Source organism: Parasteatoda tepidariorum, chromosome 5, assembly GCF_982258835.1.
Source record: "Parasteatoda tepidariorum strain Cologne lab strain chromosome 5, Ptep-v5.0, whole genome shotgun sequence".
Classification (NCBI taxonomy): Eukaryota; Metazoa; Arthropoda; class Arachnida; order Araneae; family Theridiidae; genus Parasteatoda; species Parasteatoda tepidariorum.
The window spans coordinates 36,943,976-36,962,235 of NC_141759.1; the positions used below are offsets into that span (position 1 = coordinate 36,943,976).

Here is an 18,260-nt window from a genome sequence, read left to right on the forward strand (position 1 = left end):
CTTAAATCAGAATCAAACTAAACCAACTTCTTGATGGATATAATTAATATCAATTCAAATCGTCCGCATAGTCACCATTTAAGTGTTGTTTTATCCCCCTAATACAATTGAGACTCATTCAGAAGGTTAGCAAATATTTTTCATCCAGACTGTTGCCCTTCAACATATAAGAAATAATTTATAATCATCTTGCTTAATCGATTCATTATCGATTAAGGTTTGCTTTGTTTGAATCATTATTTTCGTATGTTATATTAATTTGAAGAGAACCTATAAACTATATTCATAGATCTAAATCTGCGATACTACAGAGTATCACAAGATAGTTTTTTTCAATCTTAAATCAGAATCAAACTAAACCAACTTCTTGATGGATATAATTAATATCAATTCAAATCGTCCGCATAGTCACCATTTAAGTGTTGTTTTATCCCCCTAATACAATTGAGACTCATTCAGAAGGTTAGCAAATATTTTTCATCCAGACTGTTGCCCTTCAACATATAAGAAATAATTTATAATCATCTTGCTTAATCGATTCATTATCGATTAAGGTTTGCTTTGTTTGAATCATTATTTTCGTATGTTATATTAATTTGAAGATAACCTATAAACTATATTCATAGATCTAAATCTGCGATACTACAGAGTATCACAAGATAGTTTTTTTCAATCTTAAATCAGAATCAAACTAAACCAACTTCTTGATGGATATAATTAATATCAATTCAAATCGTCCGCATAGTCACCATTTAAGTGTTGTTTTATCCCCCTAATACAATTGAGACTCATTCAGAAGGTTAGCAAATATTTTTCATCCAGACTGTTGCCCTTCAACATATAAGAAATAATTTATAATCATCTTGCTTAATCGATTCATTATCGATTAAGGTTTGCTTTGTTTGAATCATTATTTTCGTATGTTATATTAATTTGAAGATAACCTATAAACTATATTCATAGATCTAAATCTGCGATACTACAGAGTATCACAAGATTGTTTTTTTCAATCTTAAATCAGAGTCAAACTAAACCAACTTCTTGATGGATATAATTAATATCAATTCAAATCGTCCGCATAGTCACCATTTAAGTGTTGTTTTATCCCCCTAATACAATTGAGACTCATTCAGAAGGTTAGCAAATATTTTTCATCCAGACTGTTGCCCTTCAACATATAAGAAATAATTTATAATCATCTTGCTTAATCGATTCATTATCGATTAAGGTTTGCTTTGTTTGAATCATTATTTTCGTATGTTATATTAATTTGAAGATAACCTATAAACTATATTCATAGATCTAAATCTGCGATACTACAGAGTATCACAAGATAGTTTTTTTCAATCTTAAATCAGAATCAAACTAAACCAACTTCTTGATGGATATAATTAATATCAATTCAAATCGTCCGCATAGTCACCATTTAAGTGTTTTTTTATCCCCCTAATACAATTGAGACTCATTCAGAAGGTTAGCAAATATTTTCATCCAGACTGTTGCCCTTCAACATATAAGAAATAATTTATAATCATCTTGCTTAATCGATTCATTATCGATTAAGGTTTGCTTTGTTTGAATCATTATTTTCGTATGTTATATTAATTTGAAGAGAACCTATAAAGTATATTCATAGATCTAAATCTGCGATACTACAGAGTATCACAAGATTGTTTTTTTCAATCTTAAATCAGAGTCAAACTAAACCAACTTCTTGATGGATATAATTAATATCAATTCAAATCGTCCGCATAGTCACCATTTAAGTGTTGTTTTATCCCCCTAATACAATTGAGACTCATTCAGAAGGTTAGCAAATATTTTTCATCCAGACTGTTGCCCTTCAACATATAAGAAATAATTTATAATCATCTTGCTTAATCGATTCATTATCGATTAAGGTTTGCTTTGTTTGAATCATTATTTTCGTATGTTATATTAATTTGAAGATAACCTATAAACTATATTCATAGATCTAAATCTGCGATACTACAGAGTATCACAAGATAGTTTTTTTCAATCTTAAATCAGAATCAAACTAAACCAACTTCTTGATGGATATAATTAATATCAATTCAAATCGTCCGCATAGTCACCATTTAAGTGTTGTTTTATCCCCCTAATACAATTGAGACTCATTCAGAAGGTTAGCAAATATTTTTCATCCAGACTGTTGCCCTTCAACATATAAGAAATAATTTATAATCATCTTGCTTAATCGATTCATTATCGATTAAGGTTTGCTTTGTTTGAATCATTATTTTCGTATGTTATATTAATTTGAAGAGAACCTATAAAGTATATTCATAGATCTAAATCTGCGATACTACAGAGTATCACAAGATTGTTTTTTTCAATCTTAAATCAGAGTCAAACTAAACCAACTTCTTGATGGATATAATTAATATCAATTCAAATCGTCCGCATAGTCACCATTTAAGTGTTGTTTTATCCCCCTAATACAATTGAGACTCATTCAGAAGGTTAGCAAATATTTTTCATCCAAACTGTTGCCCTTCAACATATAAGAAATAATTTATAATCATCTTGCTTAATCGATTCATTATCGATTAAGGTTTGCTTTGTTTGAATCATTATTTTCGTATGTTATATTAATTTGAAGATAACCTATAAACTATATTCATAGATCTAAATCTGCGATACTACAGAGTATCACAAGATTGTTTTTTTCAATCTTAAATCAGAGTCAAACTAAACCAACTTCTTGATGGATATAATTAATATCAATTCAAATCGTCCGCATAGTCACCATTTAAGTGTTGTTTTATCCCCCTAATACAATTGAGACTCATTCAGAAGGTTAGCAAATATTTTTCATCCAGACTGTTGCCCTTCAACATATAAGAAATAATTTATAATCATGCATTTATATAAATATTTTATTTAATTATATGTGCTAATGATTGTGTTGGCTCTGTATTTTAAAGTTTTTGTTAGTAGCGTGATGACCGCTATGCTCTCCAACTCCCGCGTCTCACTAAACCATCAAATTTACTGACCGAAGATCAAACATTTTTTTATTTATAAAACCATTACTACCAAATGAGAAAACTTTCCCACCAAGCAGAGGAAAATTGCATCAATGTATGTAAGTTTGAATAAATTTCATAGCTTATTCAATCATTTTAAAATAAATGACATTCGTTTACACAATAGAATATGTAGTCATAATATGTAGTTGGAATATGTAGTTATTTTAAATCAATTTTTTTTGATGTTTAAACTAATTGATGCCTAAAACTTTTATTTTTTTAGTTGTAGAAATTGAAGATTCAGCTCCTGAAAATGCGCAACTTTCTTCAGGTAAGCAATTTCAATTATAAGGGATATGTGCAGTGGCGGATCCAGTGGGGGGTCATAGGGGTCATGACCCCCCCCCCCAAATTGAAGAATATTTTCGGAAGGCTATTTATATTCCTTTATTAGATAATATTTTAACAGGTTTAAAGGACAGACTTTCCCCAGATGTGATGAAACTTTTTAATCTACGAGTTTTTTTACCTCGTCAAACTGTTACAGAAGAAGATCTTATAGCCGTTCGTGAAACTGCCGAGTTTTATAAGAATCTCTTAAATGCTTCCGCAAAAGTTGTCGAAACAGAATTTCGTCTTTGGGTGGCAAAATGGCTGCGTGAAACAGAAGCAGGACTTGAAGTGCCCAACGATCTTTTCAAGATTATTAATGCCTGTGACATCGATTTGTACCCGTCAATCAATATGTTGTTGAGAATTTTAATAACTCTGCCAGTTAGTGCAGCAACAGCAGAACGCTCCTTTTCAACTCTTCGACGTCTCAAAACTTAGCTTAGAGCAACTCAAAATCAAGAACGATTAAATGGACTCGCGTTATTAAACATTCATCGAGAAATTGATTTTGATGTTGAAAAAATCATTGACAGATTTGCCAAAGTTTCTAAAAAACGCATTATTTTAATTATTTAAAGATTTTGAATACTTGAATTTATGTATTGTTCTATTGTTCATTATGAAGAAAATGAATGAGAAGACTAGCATTAAAAACCCCAGTTTTTTTTTCAAAAAAAATTATTTAAAGATAATTTTGTGTTATAAAAATAATTAATTAAGGGCCAACAAGTCTCATCTACGATATCGAAGGAAAAGCAGAAATCTTCGCCGACTCACTACAAAACCAGTTCTCTCCAAACTCAAACTCTGATACAAACCACCATAACACAATAGTGGAAGCAGTTAATAAATTTTATGAAGACCATCCAAATAACGAAACCATCCAACCAGCTGAAAACTATGAAATCAACAATATAATCCGAAAATTAAAAAATAAAAAAGCACCTGGAGAGGACGGCATCAGAAATATAATGATCAAACTACTCCCCCCCAACTATATTAATAAAATCACTCATATCATCAACAGCTGCCTCATCCTAAACTACTTCCCTAGCATCTGGAAAAACGCATCAGTAATACTCATTCTCAAAGGAAACAAAAACCCAAGCTGCCCTGAGAACTATCGACCAATAAGCCTACTGAACATCATCGGAAAAATCTACGAAAAATATACAATAGAATGAAACCTCTTTTAACAATATTACCAGACGAACAATATGGATTCCGTGAAAAACTCGACACAACAAAACAGCTACTTAGAATAATCGACTACATTGGCAGAGCACTCATTAACAAAGAAGCAATAGTTTTCCTCATGATAGACATCTCAAAGGCATTTGACAAAGTATGGCATACCGGAACAATCTACAAACTCATCCAATTAAACTTTCCTCCCGGCATCATTAAATTACTATCCTGCTACTTAACCAATAGAACCTTTCAAGTCAACCTACAAAATCAAAAATCAACTCAAAGAAAAATCACAGCTGGAGTCCCCCAGGGCAGCATACTGGGTCCGATACTTTACATTCTATATACACACGACTTCCCCATAAACAAAGCAGACTACAATAGTATCACAGCCTATTATGCAGACGACACAGGAATTATAATTAAATCAAGAAATCCAAATCAAGCTTTACTTAAACTACAGGATCAACTAATAGAAGTCGAAAACTGGTGCAACCACTGGAAAATCAAAGTAAATGCAGAAAAATCACAACTCCTCATAATCCAAAAAAGAAGAATCAAAATCCAACAAAATTACAAACCCAAACTCTTTAATACCCCTATTCCAATAGTCAAGAAAGCAAAATATCTCGGTTTAATCATCAATAGCAAACTCTCCTGGTCAGATCATGTTAAACAAATCACCGACAAAGCAATGGCAGCAGCATATTCTATACAACCACTTATCCAAAATTCCAACGTCTCATTAAATCTCAGAAAACTGCTTTATACAAGCATGATCCGACCTATCCTCACCTATGCCTCTCCTGCCTGGGCAACAATTCCAGATCACTTAATGAAAAAACTTAATCAAACCCAGAATAAACTCCTCAGAAAAATCACCCGTGCCCGCTGGTTTATCCGAAATAAAAATATCCACCAAGACCTCAAAATCCCTCCTCTCTCTGAATATATCAACAAATTAAACGCAGATTTTTACAAAAAAGCCGAAGAATGCACAACAGCCAATTTCAACCAGATCCTCTCATTCGAAAACTACAAAAAAGATTCTCACCTCAGACCAATAGCAGCTTTTTATACATCAGATGCCTCCTTTCATCATTACCAACAAAAATAGTAATATATCATCACAGCCTCATTGGTAGAGTATCCGCCTACCACCACACTGATCCCAGGTTCGGCCCCAGCCGACATCACTTTTCCAATAAATCTCCAGAATCATCCGAAAATCAACCTGCATCGTCTTCTTCATCCAGTATCACAACAAAGCATTTCTCACTGTAAAAAATCATCAAAGTCTTCAATCCATCATCTTGATTCCTCATCAACTTCCTCAATTCTTCATCCAGATTATTCTTCATCATGTGTCCAGATTCCTCATCAACTTCCTTCATCTAGATTATCCAGAATCCTGAAAACCAACAGTAGCAAGTGCTGCCACCTAGTAACTCCAGTGCAGTATATTATCTAAATAAACTCAGAACTTTCAAATAGAACTCTAATAAAAATTATATTATATTACAAAATACTACAATAGAATTTTCAAATATGTAAATAATCAATCTGTAAACTCTAAATCATCAACTGTAAATTTATATATTTTATTATTTTTGTTTTTTGTTTTTACCACCACAATGTAGCAAAATTTCAAAATGTTTTTAAACACAATGTATATATGTCACTATGTATGGGATAGGGGCCGCTGCGCGGCCCAGGTGCCCAGTTCTTTTTTAAATAAAGCGAAGCGAAAATAATTAATTGTGGGGGAGGGGAGATCTGAGTTCATGACCCCTCCCCCCCAGGAAAAATTTCTGGATCCGCCTCTGGATAAGTGGTTGCAATTACACTCGAACACTTTCATTAGAACTAGTAAGAATAATTAACCACATTTTCGAAACATGTTTCTTAAATGTTTTATATAATAAATTTTTTTTTCATTTCAATGATAAGGTGTAAAAAATGAATCATGTTTCTGTATAAGTTGAACCATTGTGTTTAAACACAAGTTGAAGTGTAATCATGTTTAATCGAAAAGTTCTGTGAAATTATTCAACTTAGTGCCATATTGAGGTTGCAGCATATTTGAATAATATTCTCGTTCAATATTCTCCAGAACTTCTAACAATGTACAGTGAAATAGTATATGGATAAAATAAATAACCTTTGATTTTGTTTTTTAAAACTGGCTTCTGGGCAGTTTGAATGCAAATGGAGTAAAAAAGGGACATTTAATCACTTACATAAGTAAAGTATTTTTCTATAATTTGGAGAGAGATGAATTGCTAGAGAAGTAGACTGCTGGGAGTATAAAATACTAATAAGGAAGTTATAAAAATATTATTTCTCAGGATAATCATGATATAGTGACATTCGTTTGAGACCCATATTGCACTGAGCCCGCGTGTCCTGAAGGCTTATTAGGAAATGTATTATTTATTACTCAACTAGTTTGATTCATTTCAGACAATATACAATAAGTCATGAGAAATGAAGACTAAATAGACTTAGTAAAGGCTTATTGTGATAAACCCAAGCAAATTCAGTCTATACTAGTAGTTCTTTGCTCATTTCATAATTAGCCTGAAGCAATATAGGTTAATTGTAAATGTAATATTATTTTATAGGCTAATTGTAACTAGCTCAAATGTCAGGCAAATTGAAAAATACTGAAGGTTTTTCCGATTAATTTGGCGCAATGCGAAATGCCGACGGCATTTAGAAAGAACTTACGTCGTAAACACACTTTTCCAAACTAGAGCCCCAGAATTAGACAGGCCGACTTATCATTTATTTTTGAAGCAAAGAGCTAACATAAGCGCATAACATAACTAATACTAAAATAACTTTAACTTGCGAACTTGTTTGCTCCAATATTGCTTGATAGGTCAGCTCTGATAGTATAGGAGCCTTATTCCAAACAAGTTATTTTTTAGCAACTTATCGAGAATAAAATGTATTCTCTGGTCTACTGATATTGCATTCGTTGGTAGGAATTAATTATTGTTTGTTTATGTTTCAGATTCATCAAGTGGCTTATCAACTGCAGCCATCGCTGGAATCTTTGTGGTTGCATTTCTGGTCATCGGCCTAATTGTCGGGGCTTATTTTGCTAGAAACTCTTTTGGGAAAAATAGATTTCGTATTCCTTTTCGGTTGGTTCAGAGTGTAAGTTTTGATAACGCCCTATACAATGTGGATTCGACAAGTGTAGAATTTAACGACGACAGAAGATAGATTAACGAATAGCGTTTTGTATCGTGTCATATTATTTATTCATTGTGAAATAAAATTTGTTTCATTGTATGTGAAATTATTGGTAAAATTCATTGTTCAGAGTAATCATTGGATGAATGACGTGTCATTATGTTAACAATTTAAATAAAAAGTTAGGAACCAAAAACAAACAAAATCGAAATTCTAAAGATTTGTATGTTAGCAAAAACACTTCTTCAGGGACACACTGTCTGCTAACACTGTGGAACCTTTCTGTAGTTAGTGGTTAATGGAAAAACTAAATAATAAAATATAAAAGTAGAAAAAACTAACCCCTACTCGAATAGTAGCAGAAACTCCATGCAAGAAAGCTGCAATGCGCAATTTTGTTGCGAAATTAATATTTGAACTACTATTTCATGATCTGACTTTTGTTGATATTTTAATGGAGTTTCTGGTTCTGTTCCCGTGTTTACAGGACCAAAAACTCCATGCAAGAAAGCTGCAATGTGCGATTTTGTTTGGAAATTAATTGATATTTTAATGAAGTTTCTGGTCCTGTTCCCTTGTTTACAGGACCAGAAACTCCATGCAAGAAAGCTGAAATGCGTGATTTTGATTGGAAATTAATATTGAAACTACTGTTTCATGATCTGAATTTTATTGATATTTTAATAGAGTTTCTGGTCCAGTTCCATAATTTTTTTTTTGTATATTTTATTATTTAGTTGTCCCATTATGAGACCTAGGGGAACAGTCAGTTTTTGGTTTAACCACTGACTACAGAAAGGCTCCAGTGTGTTAGCAGACAGTGTATCCCCTGATGAAGTGCTGTTTTTGATATCATACATATCTTTAGAATTTCGTTTTTGCTTGTCTTTGGTTTCAAACTTTTTACTTAAATTATTTACATAACACAAATTTAGTTTTAGGTGGTTAGCGCTTTTCCGCTTTGACTTAAAAATTATTTTAAAGCTTTTTTTTATTATTATTTATTTAAGTCAATTTAATATTTTATTGGATATCATAATGTTATTATTACTCCAACTAGGCTGCCTGGTGGTTAGATTCATTTCAGAAAAGTTTCCGGTTCGAATCCCGGTCACGTCTTTTTAGAACAAACATTATTTTGAACTTTTAAGACCTTTATTCTTTCGAAGGAACTCAGCTGTTGAAGGGTGGTGACGCGGTGGGGAAATCCTAAATGTGATTTTTAATCTTTTTTTACTTAATTTTTCACAAACCATTTCTAATTTTAAATTCCTATTTGCAAAAAATTTTCATTGATTTAATTGTGATAAATTCTTTGAGATATTTTTAAAAATGCTGACAGTTATTAGCAATGAACCTATAAAAATCAAAGCAGGAAAGCCCTGGGTGGAATAGTTTCATGCAGGGAGGGACTTTTTACGAAGAGGATTATACTAGATTTGCAATTTCAAAGAATTGTTGTAGTTGTTTATGTTGACGTATGCCTGTTTAGGCAGAGGGGTGCCCATATGTCACACCCGTTTATAGGGCGAACCCATTCATGCATTCATTTACTCATCCACAGAGCGTAATTTTGAACTGAATCAGAGAACGATTAAGCAATTGACGTTTACGCTTTCAAAACAAATTGTTTCAGCCTCATAAAACAAATCAACAATAGTAATTTCTTTTGAATGAAGCAATTAAGTATTTAAGTAAAGAGAAAATAACTTATTTTTTTAGAAAATTATTTATATTTTAATTATTATTTTACTACCATTTTGCAATATCCATCACACGTTAACAGCTCAACAAATATAAACTAATTAATCACGTTAGAAAAAAAAAGCAAAAAGCGACTATAAAAACTAAATAGTGACATTCTTATTATTTTATTGTCTTTTTTCTCTCTTTACAATCTTTTTTTCCCTCACTTCACCGAAATTATCGGACACGCGTAAAGAATAACAGATAGAATAACAGAAAACGCGTAAAGAATAACAGATAGAATAACAGAAGATAATTTTTTTTCTTTCACGGTGGTAAAAGTCGGAGGCTTATAGTATCAGCTTATATGGTCATTGGGAAGGATTTTACAAGGCAATGATAAGTGGGAAATTATCTCTGGCTCGCAGGTCAGGCGTTGCTGATACATATTTTTGAAGATGTACAGGGTGTTCCAAAATTATCTTTACATCACCTGGCTTGAAATTGATTACAGACTGGAAGTGCTCAGGGCCACCAATGGTGCGCATGTTGAAGTGTACTAAACAAAACTTTATTAGTTGCAGTAATACATGCAAAAGATAGAATATAAATATCTTGTTTATTTTCGAAGTTATGAATTGTTGAAGTTGTAATGAGAATTTTGGAGCACCCTGTATTTTTCATCGTAGTTATTTGAGATAAACAAATTTCTTCTTATATTCACTGTTTAGGATTGATCAAAGCGATGAGAGGAAACATTTGATAAACAAACCGGGGCCGTGTTCAGTTTGTATACAGATAGGCCAACTGCTTCGACAAAATATTTTAAAAAATAATGGAAAACAACAAACTAAAATTTGCAGATTTCCGGTTAGTTTTGAAAACAGTTCAAAAGATCAAACACGGCCTTTGTCAAGTAGAAGAACAGAGAGCACAATGCAGATGAGGAGGACAACACAACTACATCAAGAATGACGCTTGCTACCTCCACGTTTTGCACAGTGTCTGGTGGGCGCTGGCCCAACTGAAAGCCTCCACACGGTTTTTAAAGGTAGTCCGATCAGACCACTGCGAAGGATATTCACATAACGAACGAGTCATTTCATATAGAATATAGTTAAAATAAGAAAGTGGTAGCAAATATATGACTAAAAATTTATTTTATTTATGAATATTATTGGTTTGAATTATTCACTTGTCAACCACTACAGATTCAATTCTCAAATATATAAGATAAATTTCTCTCAAATACTTTTATGAAAGGTTTTGGGTTCATGCGCACAACTGGTTCACTTTTTAAACAGTCTGCGCGGACTACTTATAAGAGACCGTGTGGAGGCTTCTTGATGTAGGGGGTGATGGCTGGCCTAACTTTAACCTAGTGAGGTATAATATTGGCCTTAGAATTATTTAGAAGTAGTGGTGAGTAAAAATCCTATAAATCGAATTTATTAAACCAAGAATTTTATATTAAAAGACTACCACTCAAAAATATTTATTCTCTGTTGGGAGCAAGTTGACTTTTTTTGTGTACATTATGCAAGGGGATCTTGGTATCGCCACGTAAGAAATTTTTAGGACATAAAATACAAAACTCTATTATATTTCAATAACAGCCTGTGCTTTATAATTAAAGTTACATTGTTTACGTCAATATAATGTTCGTTCTGGTTGGTGGAAATCAATGAAATTTGGCACATTCGTAATATTAAGTGTATTTAAAAAAATCTGCAATGAAGAAAATCTATCACATTTCGTCCACTATGTGAAAAAATGACCTGAATACACAAATTGGATACGGTAAACTATTTTATTTTATAACCGTCATTGAACAGCCGATCCAGTTTTACGTTTAGGACATTCAATGTTCATCTCCGAAGCCTTGTAATATTGATCCCAATCCAGAAGACAAGAGAACTTCTGAATCAAGTATTGGGAAAAATTTGCCTTCTTGGAGGTCTTAATGATAGAAATAAATCTCATTTGCTTTACTTGGTGAGGAAGACCACGAAAACCACCCACGGTTAACCTGATGGCAAGGGGACTCTAACTCATGATCAGTCTACCATTAAGGATACTTTACGTCAGCACTGTGGTTGGTGCGATCTGAGTGAGGAATTTGCATCGACCTGCCATTGCTATGATTCGAACCCTGTTCACATAATTGGAGCGCTCCACTCTTTGAACCTGACACTGCTCTCTGCAAATTATTTTTTTATCTTATATCCGTTGTTAAACAGCCAACCCAGTTTATTCTTGGGTTTACGACTTCTAATGTTAAACTCCGTAGCTTTGCAATTTTGAACCAATCCAGAAGACAAGGAAACTTCTGGATCAGTGCCCCCAGAGGTATTGATTTGTTATGGGAACATGGAGGACTTTGCGACTCGACAGATTTAACTTGCATCAGTCACCATTTACTACACGGGGAGTTTTCCGCCGGTGGGGATCGAACCCACGAACTCTTGAACATGGGCTCAGCGCTCTACCAACTAGGCTATTCAGGCCCTCTGTAAACTGTTTATAATGATATCATCTATTCACCGTGAGTTCCATTTTCTTCACATATTTATTCAAAATGCGTTATACCACGTTTGACCCTATAACGCGAAGAGCTTCTTGATCAGCAATGTGACTTGTTAAGCCAGCTTTCAAACTAGTTTTATTTGAAAAACTACCTCAACCTTTTTCTTGCGATTTTTTCCTTCGATCTTTCTTCTTCAAATGTATAGTAATCATTTTCTAAAAAAGCTTTCAACGGAAATCTTTTAAAAATCTTTATTTTTGCATTGTGATTGAGGCTGCTGTTGTAATCAAACAACTTTACCGGCTATTCTGGTACTTTCTTGATTGCATACGCCAGTAAATATTGATTTAATATTACGCAAGATTGCACAGAAACTAACCCAATAATAATATGTCGAATGACTGTTGTTTGCACATCTGCAATATTTAGCACTTTGGTATAAGTATTGAACTTGCCATCCTAATTTTTCAGGAGATAAAAATAGGTTTAAAATTTATGGACTGTTTTAAAGGTTAAAAAAAAAACGTGTCATCCTATTAATAAAATGCTGGATGGTACTAAATTAAAATTGTTTCCTAAAAACAAATTTATTTAAGCACATCATTAAAAAAAACAAACTTGGAAAATGAATTTGAAAAAATATTATTTGCACTGAAACAAGATAATTTTTATTATCCTAACCGTAAAAATAGCCAATACATGACGCATTTTCTCTCGATAAAATCAGCTATTTTAACTATTGAGTTGAATGTCTTAAGGCTGTAGTGTAAAAATTTTAAACGATAGCTTTGTAAAGAATATTACAGCAGCCATAAAGAAAGCAATTTCGTTTAATATGACACGCACACCATCTTTATCTATAATTTTTACACCAATGGCAAGAGTAGTATTTTTATGAAGAAGCGAAAACAGCTAAATAAACAAAAAAAGTGCATTTAACTGATTTAATAGAACGTACTTGTAACAATATTAATTATTTCTTATCATAACCAATTTTTATCACAAAACATTTACAGTGATATCTTTGGCTTTTCTACGAATGATTTCTCGAAACATAAAATAATACTTCTTAATGGGTAATATGCTATGTTCAAGTTGTTAGTTCATAACACTTGCTTGTTACACCCCCCCTTGTTTGTGATTTATTATAAATCTCTAGCAAAGGCCTGCTAGATCGATATAAAACTTGCACAACATATCATTTTAAAAAGTTTTTTGAGAATTTAAAAACGTTAATAGTGTATGTTCTTTTAATAATTTAAAAGTTACTCAGATAATGCATTTTATGAGCTCATAAACATAAGAACAAAATGGGTAAATTATTTATTTAAATAATTTTCACCTAGAAGCAAACGAATTTCGATAAGGTGGCAAATTTATCTCATTTTTTTCCCGTGATGTTTTCCAGTAAGGGATACCAATTGGACTAAACATTTTGTTCCATAAACAGAAGCGTCCCTTCTTCACAAACTATTTAAAATTTTGAAATGTAATTTAATTAAAACGTTCAGCGCCGCATCAGCCATCGGTGGCTGACACTGGACTTTCCATTTAGGCCGCGTCAACCACCGGTGGCTGACACTGAAATTACATTTAGGCCACCTCAACCACCGGTGGCTGACACTGAAATTACATTTAGGCTGCGTCTGCCACCGCTTGCTGACACTGACCTTTCACATAGGCCACGAAAAACAGCTGGCTGACAGCGTATAATATGATATAGAACTATAAAATTTACACTTTTTTTATGGAATTGCAGAAAAAAATTTAAAATTTATTTAATTATTGTGATTCTTAGTTTAATAAAATCAATTTAGTAGATTTTTATCCACCACTATTTTTAAACAATTCGTAGGCATATATAATTCACCACTTTTTTGAGCTACATCATTCTAAACCTCTTATAAACTAGCAAAATCTGTCTATATTTGCAAATTTAGTTTGTAGTTATTTACCGTGTGGCCAGACGAGCAAGCCATGTAAAATTAGCATGGCATTCAACGTGTTAAGAATCCAGGAAGCATTAAGACTTAAATAATTGGCATGCAAATAAGTGTGATTCCAATCTACAAAAAAGGAAATGTGATTTTCTGAAAAGTACGCAGCTCAAAAAATTTAATTTTTGTACAAATGAATGATATGAAAAATAGAGATTTTTGCTTGCAGAAATTTATTAACACGTTGAATGCCATGGGAGTCACCGGTGACCGGCACTGAGTTTGTTCGTAGCACCACGGTGGTCACCGGTGAAGCCAAGATTATTAGAAACACATAACACAAGTAAATTTTTAATTTTTTTTTATTATTATCGTTACTGAAATGGTTTGAAGAAATGAATGCAATATAGAACAAAAATAGTTTTATTTATATACGCAGAGATACCAACTTGCTCCAGACAGTTGAATAAATACTTTCAAGTGGTAGTTCATTAATTGAGATGCTTGATTTAATAAATTCAATTTAGTAGATTTTTATTGACCACTATATCTAAAAAATTTTATGTTTAAATAATTCAACACTTTTTTTGATTTATGTCATGCAAAACCTTTTCAAAACTAACAAAATCTGTCGAATATTAGCAAATTCATTTTGTAGCTATTTACCGCTAGGTCAGACGAGCAAGACATGCTAAATTAGCGTGGCATTCAACGTGTTAAAAATATTCTGCTACTTGTTAAATTCAAACTTATTACTTACTTGTTAAAATAGGATTAATTAATTCATGAATTGAAAGACCTTTTTTCATGTGGATATTAAAATCACCAATCATTTTAAGTCCTTTCCAGTCAACAATAGTAACCATGATAACTTTTAGCTTGGAAATGTATTTGAAAGCATCTGTATAGTTTTTTTTATGCCATAATTTTCACCTGACTTTTCTTCGTCTTCCTCACTGCTTCCTGGGCTATATTTGTTAAAATCAATGTAAAAATGAAATACATCTAATTAAAAAGAATTAATTTTTGCACAATTGTATGATATGAAAATAAGAGTTATGCATCTATAGGATATTATTAAAAATAATCCGTTTCTTTTCAAATTAAAACTTATCACTTGTTAAATTACTTGTTGAATTCCGTTACTTGTTGAATTTATGAATTAAAAGTGTTTTTCCCGCGTGGATATTAAAGTCACCAATCATCTTAATTCCTTCATCGTCATCAACAGTTATCTTGACATTTTAAGTTGGGAAATGTATTTGAAGGCATCTGTATAGTTTTAAAGCCACACTTTTTGATTGATTCTGCTTCGTCTTCCTCACTGATTTATGAGCTATTTATGTTAAAGCTCTGGTCATGAACTACTGTTGAAATGTAAGATCGTATGACTACCCTGGTGGTCTACAGTAAATAACTTGTCATCGACCCTTAAATATTTTTTTATTTGAGTGCCACCAATGATTGTTGATCAGCTCATACGGTATATTTTTATCAGTCATATTTTCAATAAAATCGGTACTCAGTTTTGTAATACGGATTTATCAGCCTTTGTATTTTCCACTGAATGAACTAAAAAATGATAGAAAATTTCATTTTATCTGCAATTGAATGTTTTTTTAAATTAGCAATCTTTCATTTTCTATGGTGGTTCAATCATCTGATGTCTTTTTCATTGATACCACCTTATTCGATTTTTACCTCAGAAATTTAAAATTATTTAATTTCTTTATTATATATATATCTATCTATCTATATATATATATATATATATATATATATATATATATATATATATATATATATATATATATATATATATATACGAAAGAAAAGAGGGCTAGTTTTAGATAGTTTTTTATAATTTGGCAAAAAATTATTCAGCAATTTTTTTAATTTTGAATATACATGATTTTAAATATAAAAATTTGGAATGTACCGATCATTTTAATAATACCTAGACTAAATGGGATAGTTTGAATTAATAGTTTATAGTTTTTTAATAATTTATTATTAAAAAAAGCTGTTTTTTTCCCTCTTTGATAAGTCTAGATTGAACATTTTTTAAAACCTGTTTTTTTAATTTATTGTTACTTATAACAAAAGCAAATAATATCATAATAACTTTAATGCTCTTTGATTAAAAAATCTTAAAAATGTTATAATGATTAATGTTAAAAATTAATCTGTGTGTGTGTATATATACATTAGTAATTCTCAAATAAAATGAAGAGATTTTTCTTGAGTATTTAATGTGGTAAAAAATATTACACTTTTCTATTTCATTTTTACTATAATAAAGTTGATAAACAAACAATTTTGCCAAGATATGCAAACAATTAAAACAAATACCTGAAACGTGTGAATAGCGAGTAAATTTTTTTTAAATTGATAGGAAAATTAAATAAACTTTCCTAACCTTAACTATCATTAAACTAGAATTTTAAATAATGTGTGAATCGGCAACTTCCTCCTGGTAATTGAGTTAATATTGTATTAGGATTCCAAAACTTTTCATATCTTACTGTACTAGTTAAAAATACTGAGAAAATAAGGAAGAAGATATAAAGATTTTTTAAGAGAAATTTCTTTTTCTTCTCTCTTAAAAAATCTACATATCTTTTTCCTTGTTTTCTCTATATTTTTATTTATTTCCACCACGACATATCAGAAAACGAATTATATATATGTATATATACATATATATTGTCACGTTAAAGTGTTTAGATTTAGTGTTAGTGCAGATTACAAGATGAGGTTTTGATAATCAGTTTATTAACGTCAAGAAATTACAACCAGGGAGAGAAATTACAACGTCAAAAAATTACAACCGGGAACCTGTCTGCACCAAGAACTCCTCTTTCGTCTTTCGTCATTGGTTTGGCTGATGCCTTTAAGCCCCGAAGGGGCCTTTTACCTCTTCATCATGAACTTGGTGATCTTCAGATATTAGTTGGAGAAATGCTGTTATCTGATTGGTCTAGGAGTTTAGGTCGGGGCGGGGCTAATGTACCCTGGGTACAAGTTTTTGCGCCAGTTTGTAGCGCCAGTTCAGATAGTGAGGGATTGATGAACTAAGAGAATAATGTATATAAATTTAGGCCCTAAAAAAGGCCTTTAGATCAATATAAATATAGTTGAAAAAAATATTAAAATTTAGGGTTTAAATCTTGAAATTTTAAAGTTATTAGAGAGAATTGTGTCACTCGTGAGGAAGTGCTCTATCGGCCTAATTTTAGTATCTTCGATGAGCATTTCAGACTGAAATATTGTATTATAATTTGCAATATCACAATTTATTGCCTTCTTGAAAAAGTTAATATTAAGATCAGTGATTGTTTCAGTTAATGTTTTTAGCTTGAAATCTCTATGGATTGCATTATTTCTGATGTAATATGGGACTCCACTGAGTCTACGCAATATTTTATTTTGAAATACATTAAGTTTCTTAACTTGGGCTTTATTTAAATTGCACCAAGCTGGTGATGCATAAGTTAAAATAGGCCTGATATTTGTTATATATATGAATCTTTTATTTTTAAGTGATAATTTGGAATGTGGGGCTAATAAACATTTGAGTTAATTGTAAATATTAGATACTTTTGCTATGATGTAATTAATATGGTCCTTCCAATTCAGGTTTTTGTTAATAGTTAGTCCCAAATAAATAGCTTTATCTACAATGGGTATATTATTATCAAAGAATTTAAGATTTTGTTGAATTGTAACATTTTTGGGTTTTTTAATTAATAGGAGGTTAGATTTCTGGGCCTTAATTTCTATTTTCCATTTGGAGCACCAGTTGTTATAAGTATAGATCTTTTTTTGGGGTTTATTAATGGCTTTGGGAATGGATTTAGATTTTACAATGATGCCTGTATCGTCGGCGAAGAAGGCCGTCAGGCTGTTATGATCATTTTTATCTATGGGAAAATCAATTGTGTAAAATAAGTAAAGAATAGGTCCCAGGATGCTTCCCTGGGGAACTCCTGCCTTAATAATTCTTTTAGTTGAGAGGGTATTATCATTTAATCGTATTTTGAAATGTCTATGGTGGAGGTATGACTTAAGTAAAAATATGAGATCCGTATTAAAGCTAAGCTTTATTAATTTGTTGATAAGACCAGCATGCCAGACCCTGTCGAATGCCTTAGTGACATCGAGCATAAGGAATGCTGATTTTTGTTTATTTTTAAGGCCTTGGCCGATGAAGTCAATAATTCTAGTGAGTTGTATTGAGTTTACTCCTGAACCCATATTGTTCGTCAGGAAGTAAATGTAGTTTGTCTTTAAATCTATTATAGATGATATTTTCAAAAATTTTGCTAA

The 18,260-nt window shown here is 31.7% G+C and overlaps 1 protein-coding gene across 1 annotated transcript in view; it reads left to right on the plus strand.

The window, feature by feature from the left end:
• LOC107452426 (macrophage mannose receptor 1) overlaps positions 1-7,887 on the plus strand; it is a 77,342-nt gene extending 69,455 nt beyond the window's left edge. The window contains exons 23-24 of the mRNA XM_087163678.1: positions 3,277-3,324; positions 7,597-7,887. Coding sequence (XP_087019804.1) covers positions 3,277-3,324; positions 7,597-7,811 — 263 coding nt within the window. The 3' untranslated portion in view covers positions 7,812-7,887. The remainder of the gene's footprint in view (positions 1-3,276; positions 3,325-7,596) is intronic.
• The last annotated feature ends 10,373 nt before the right edge of the window (positions 7,888-18,260 follow it).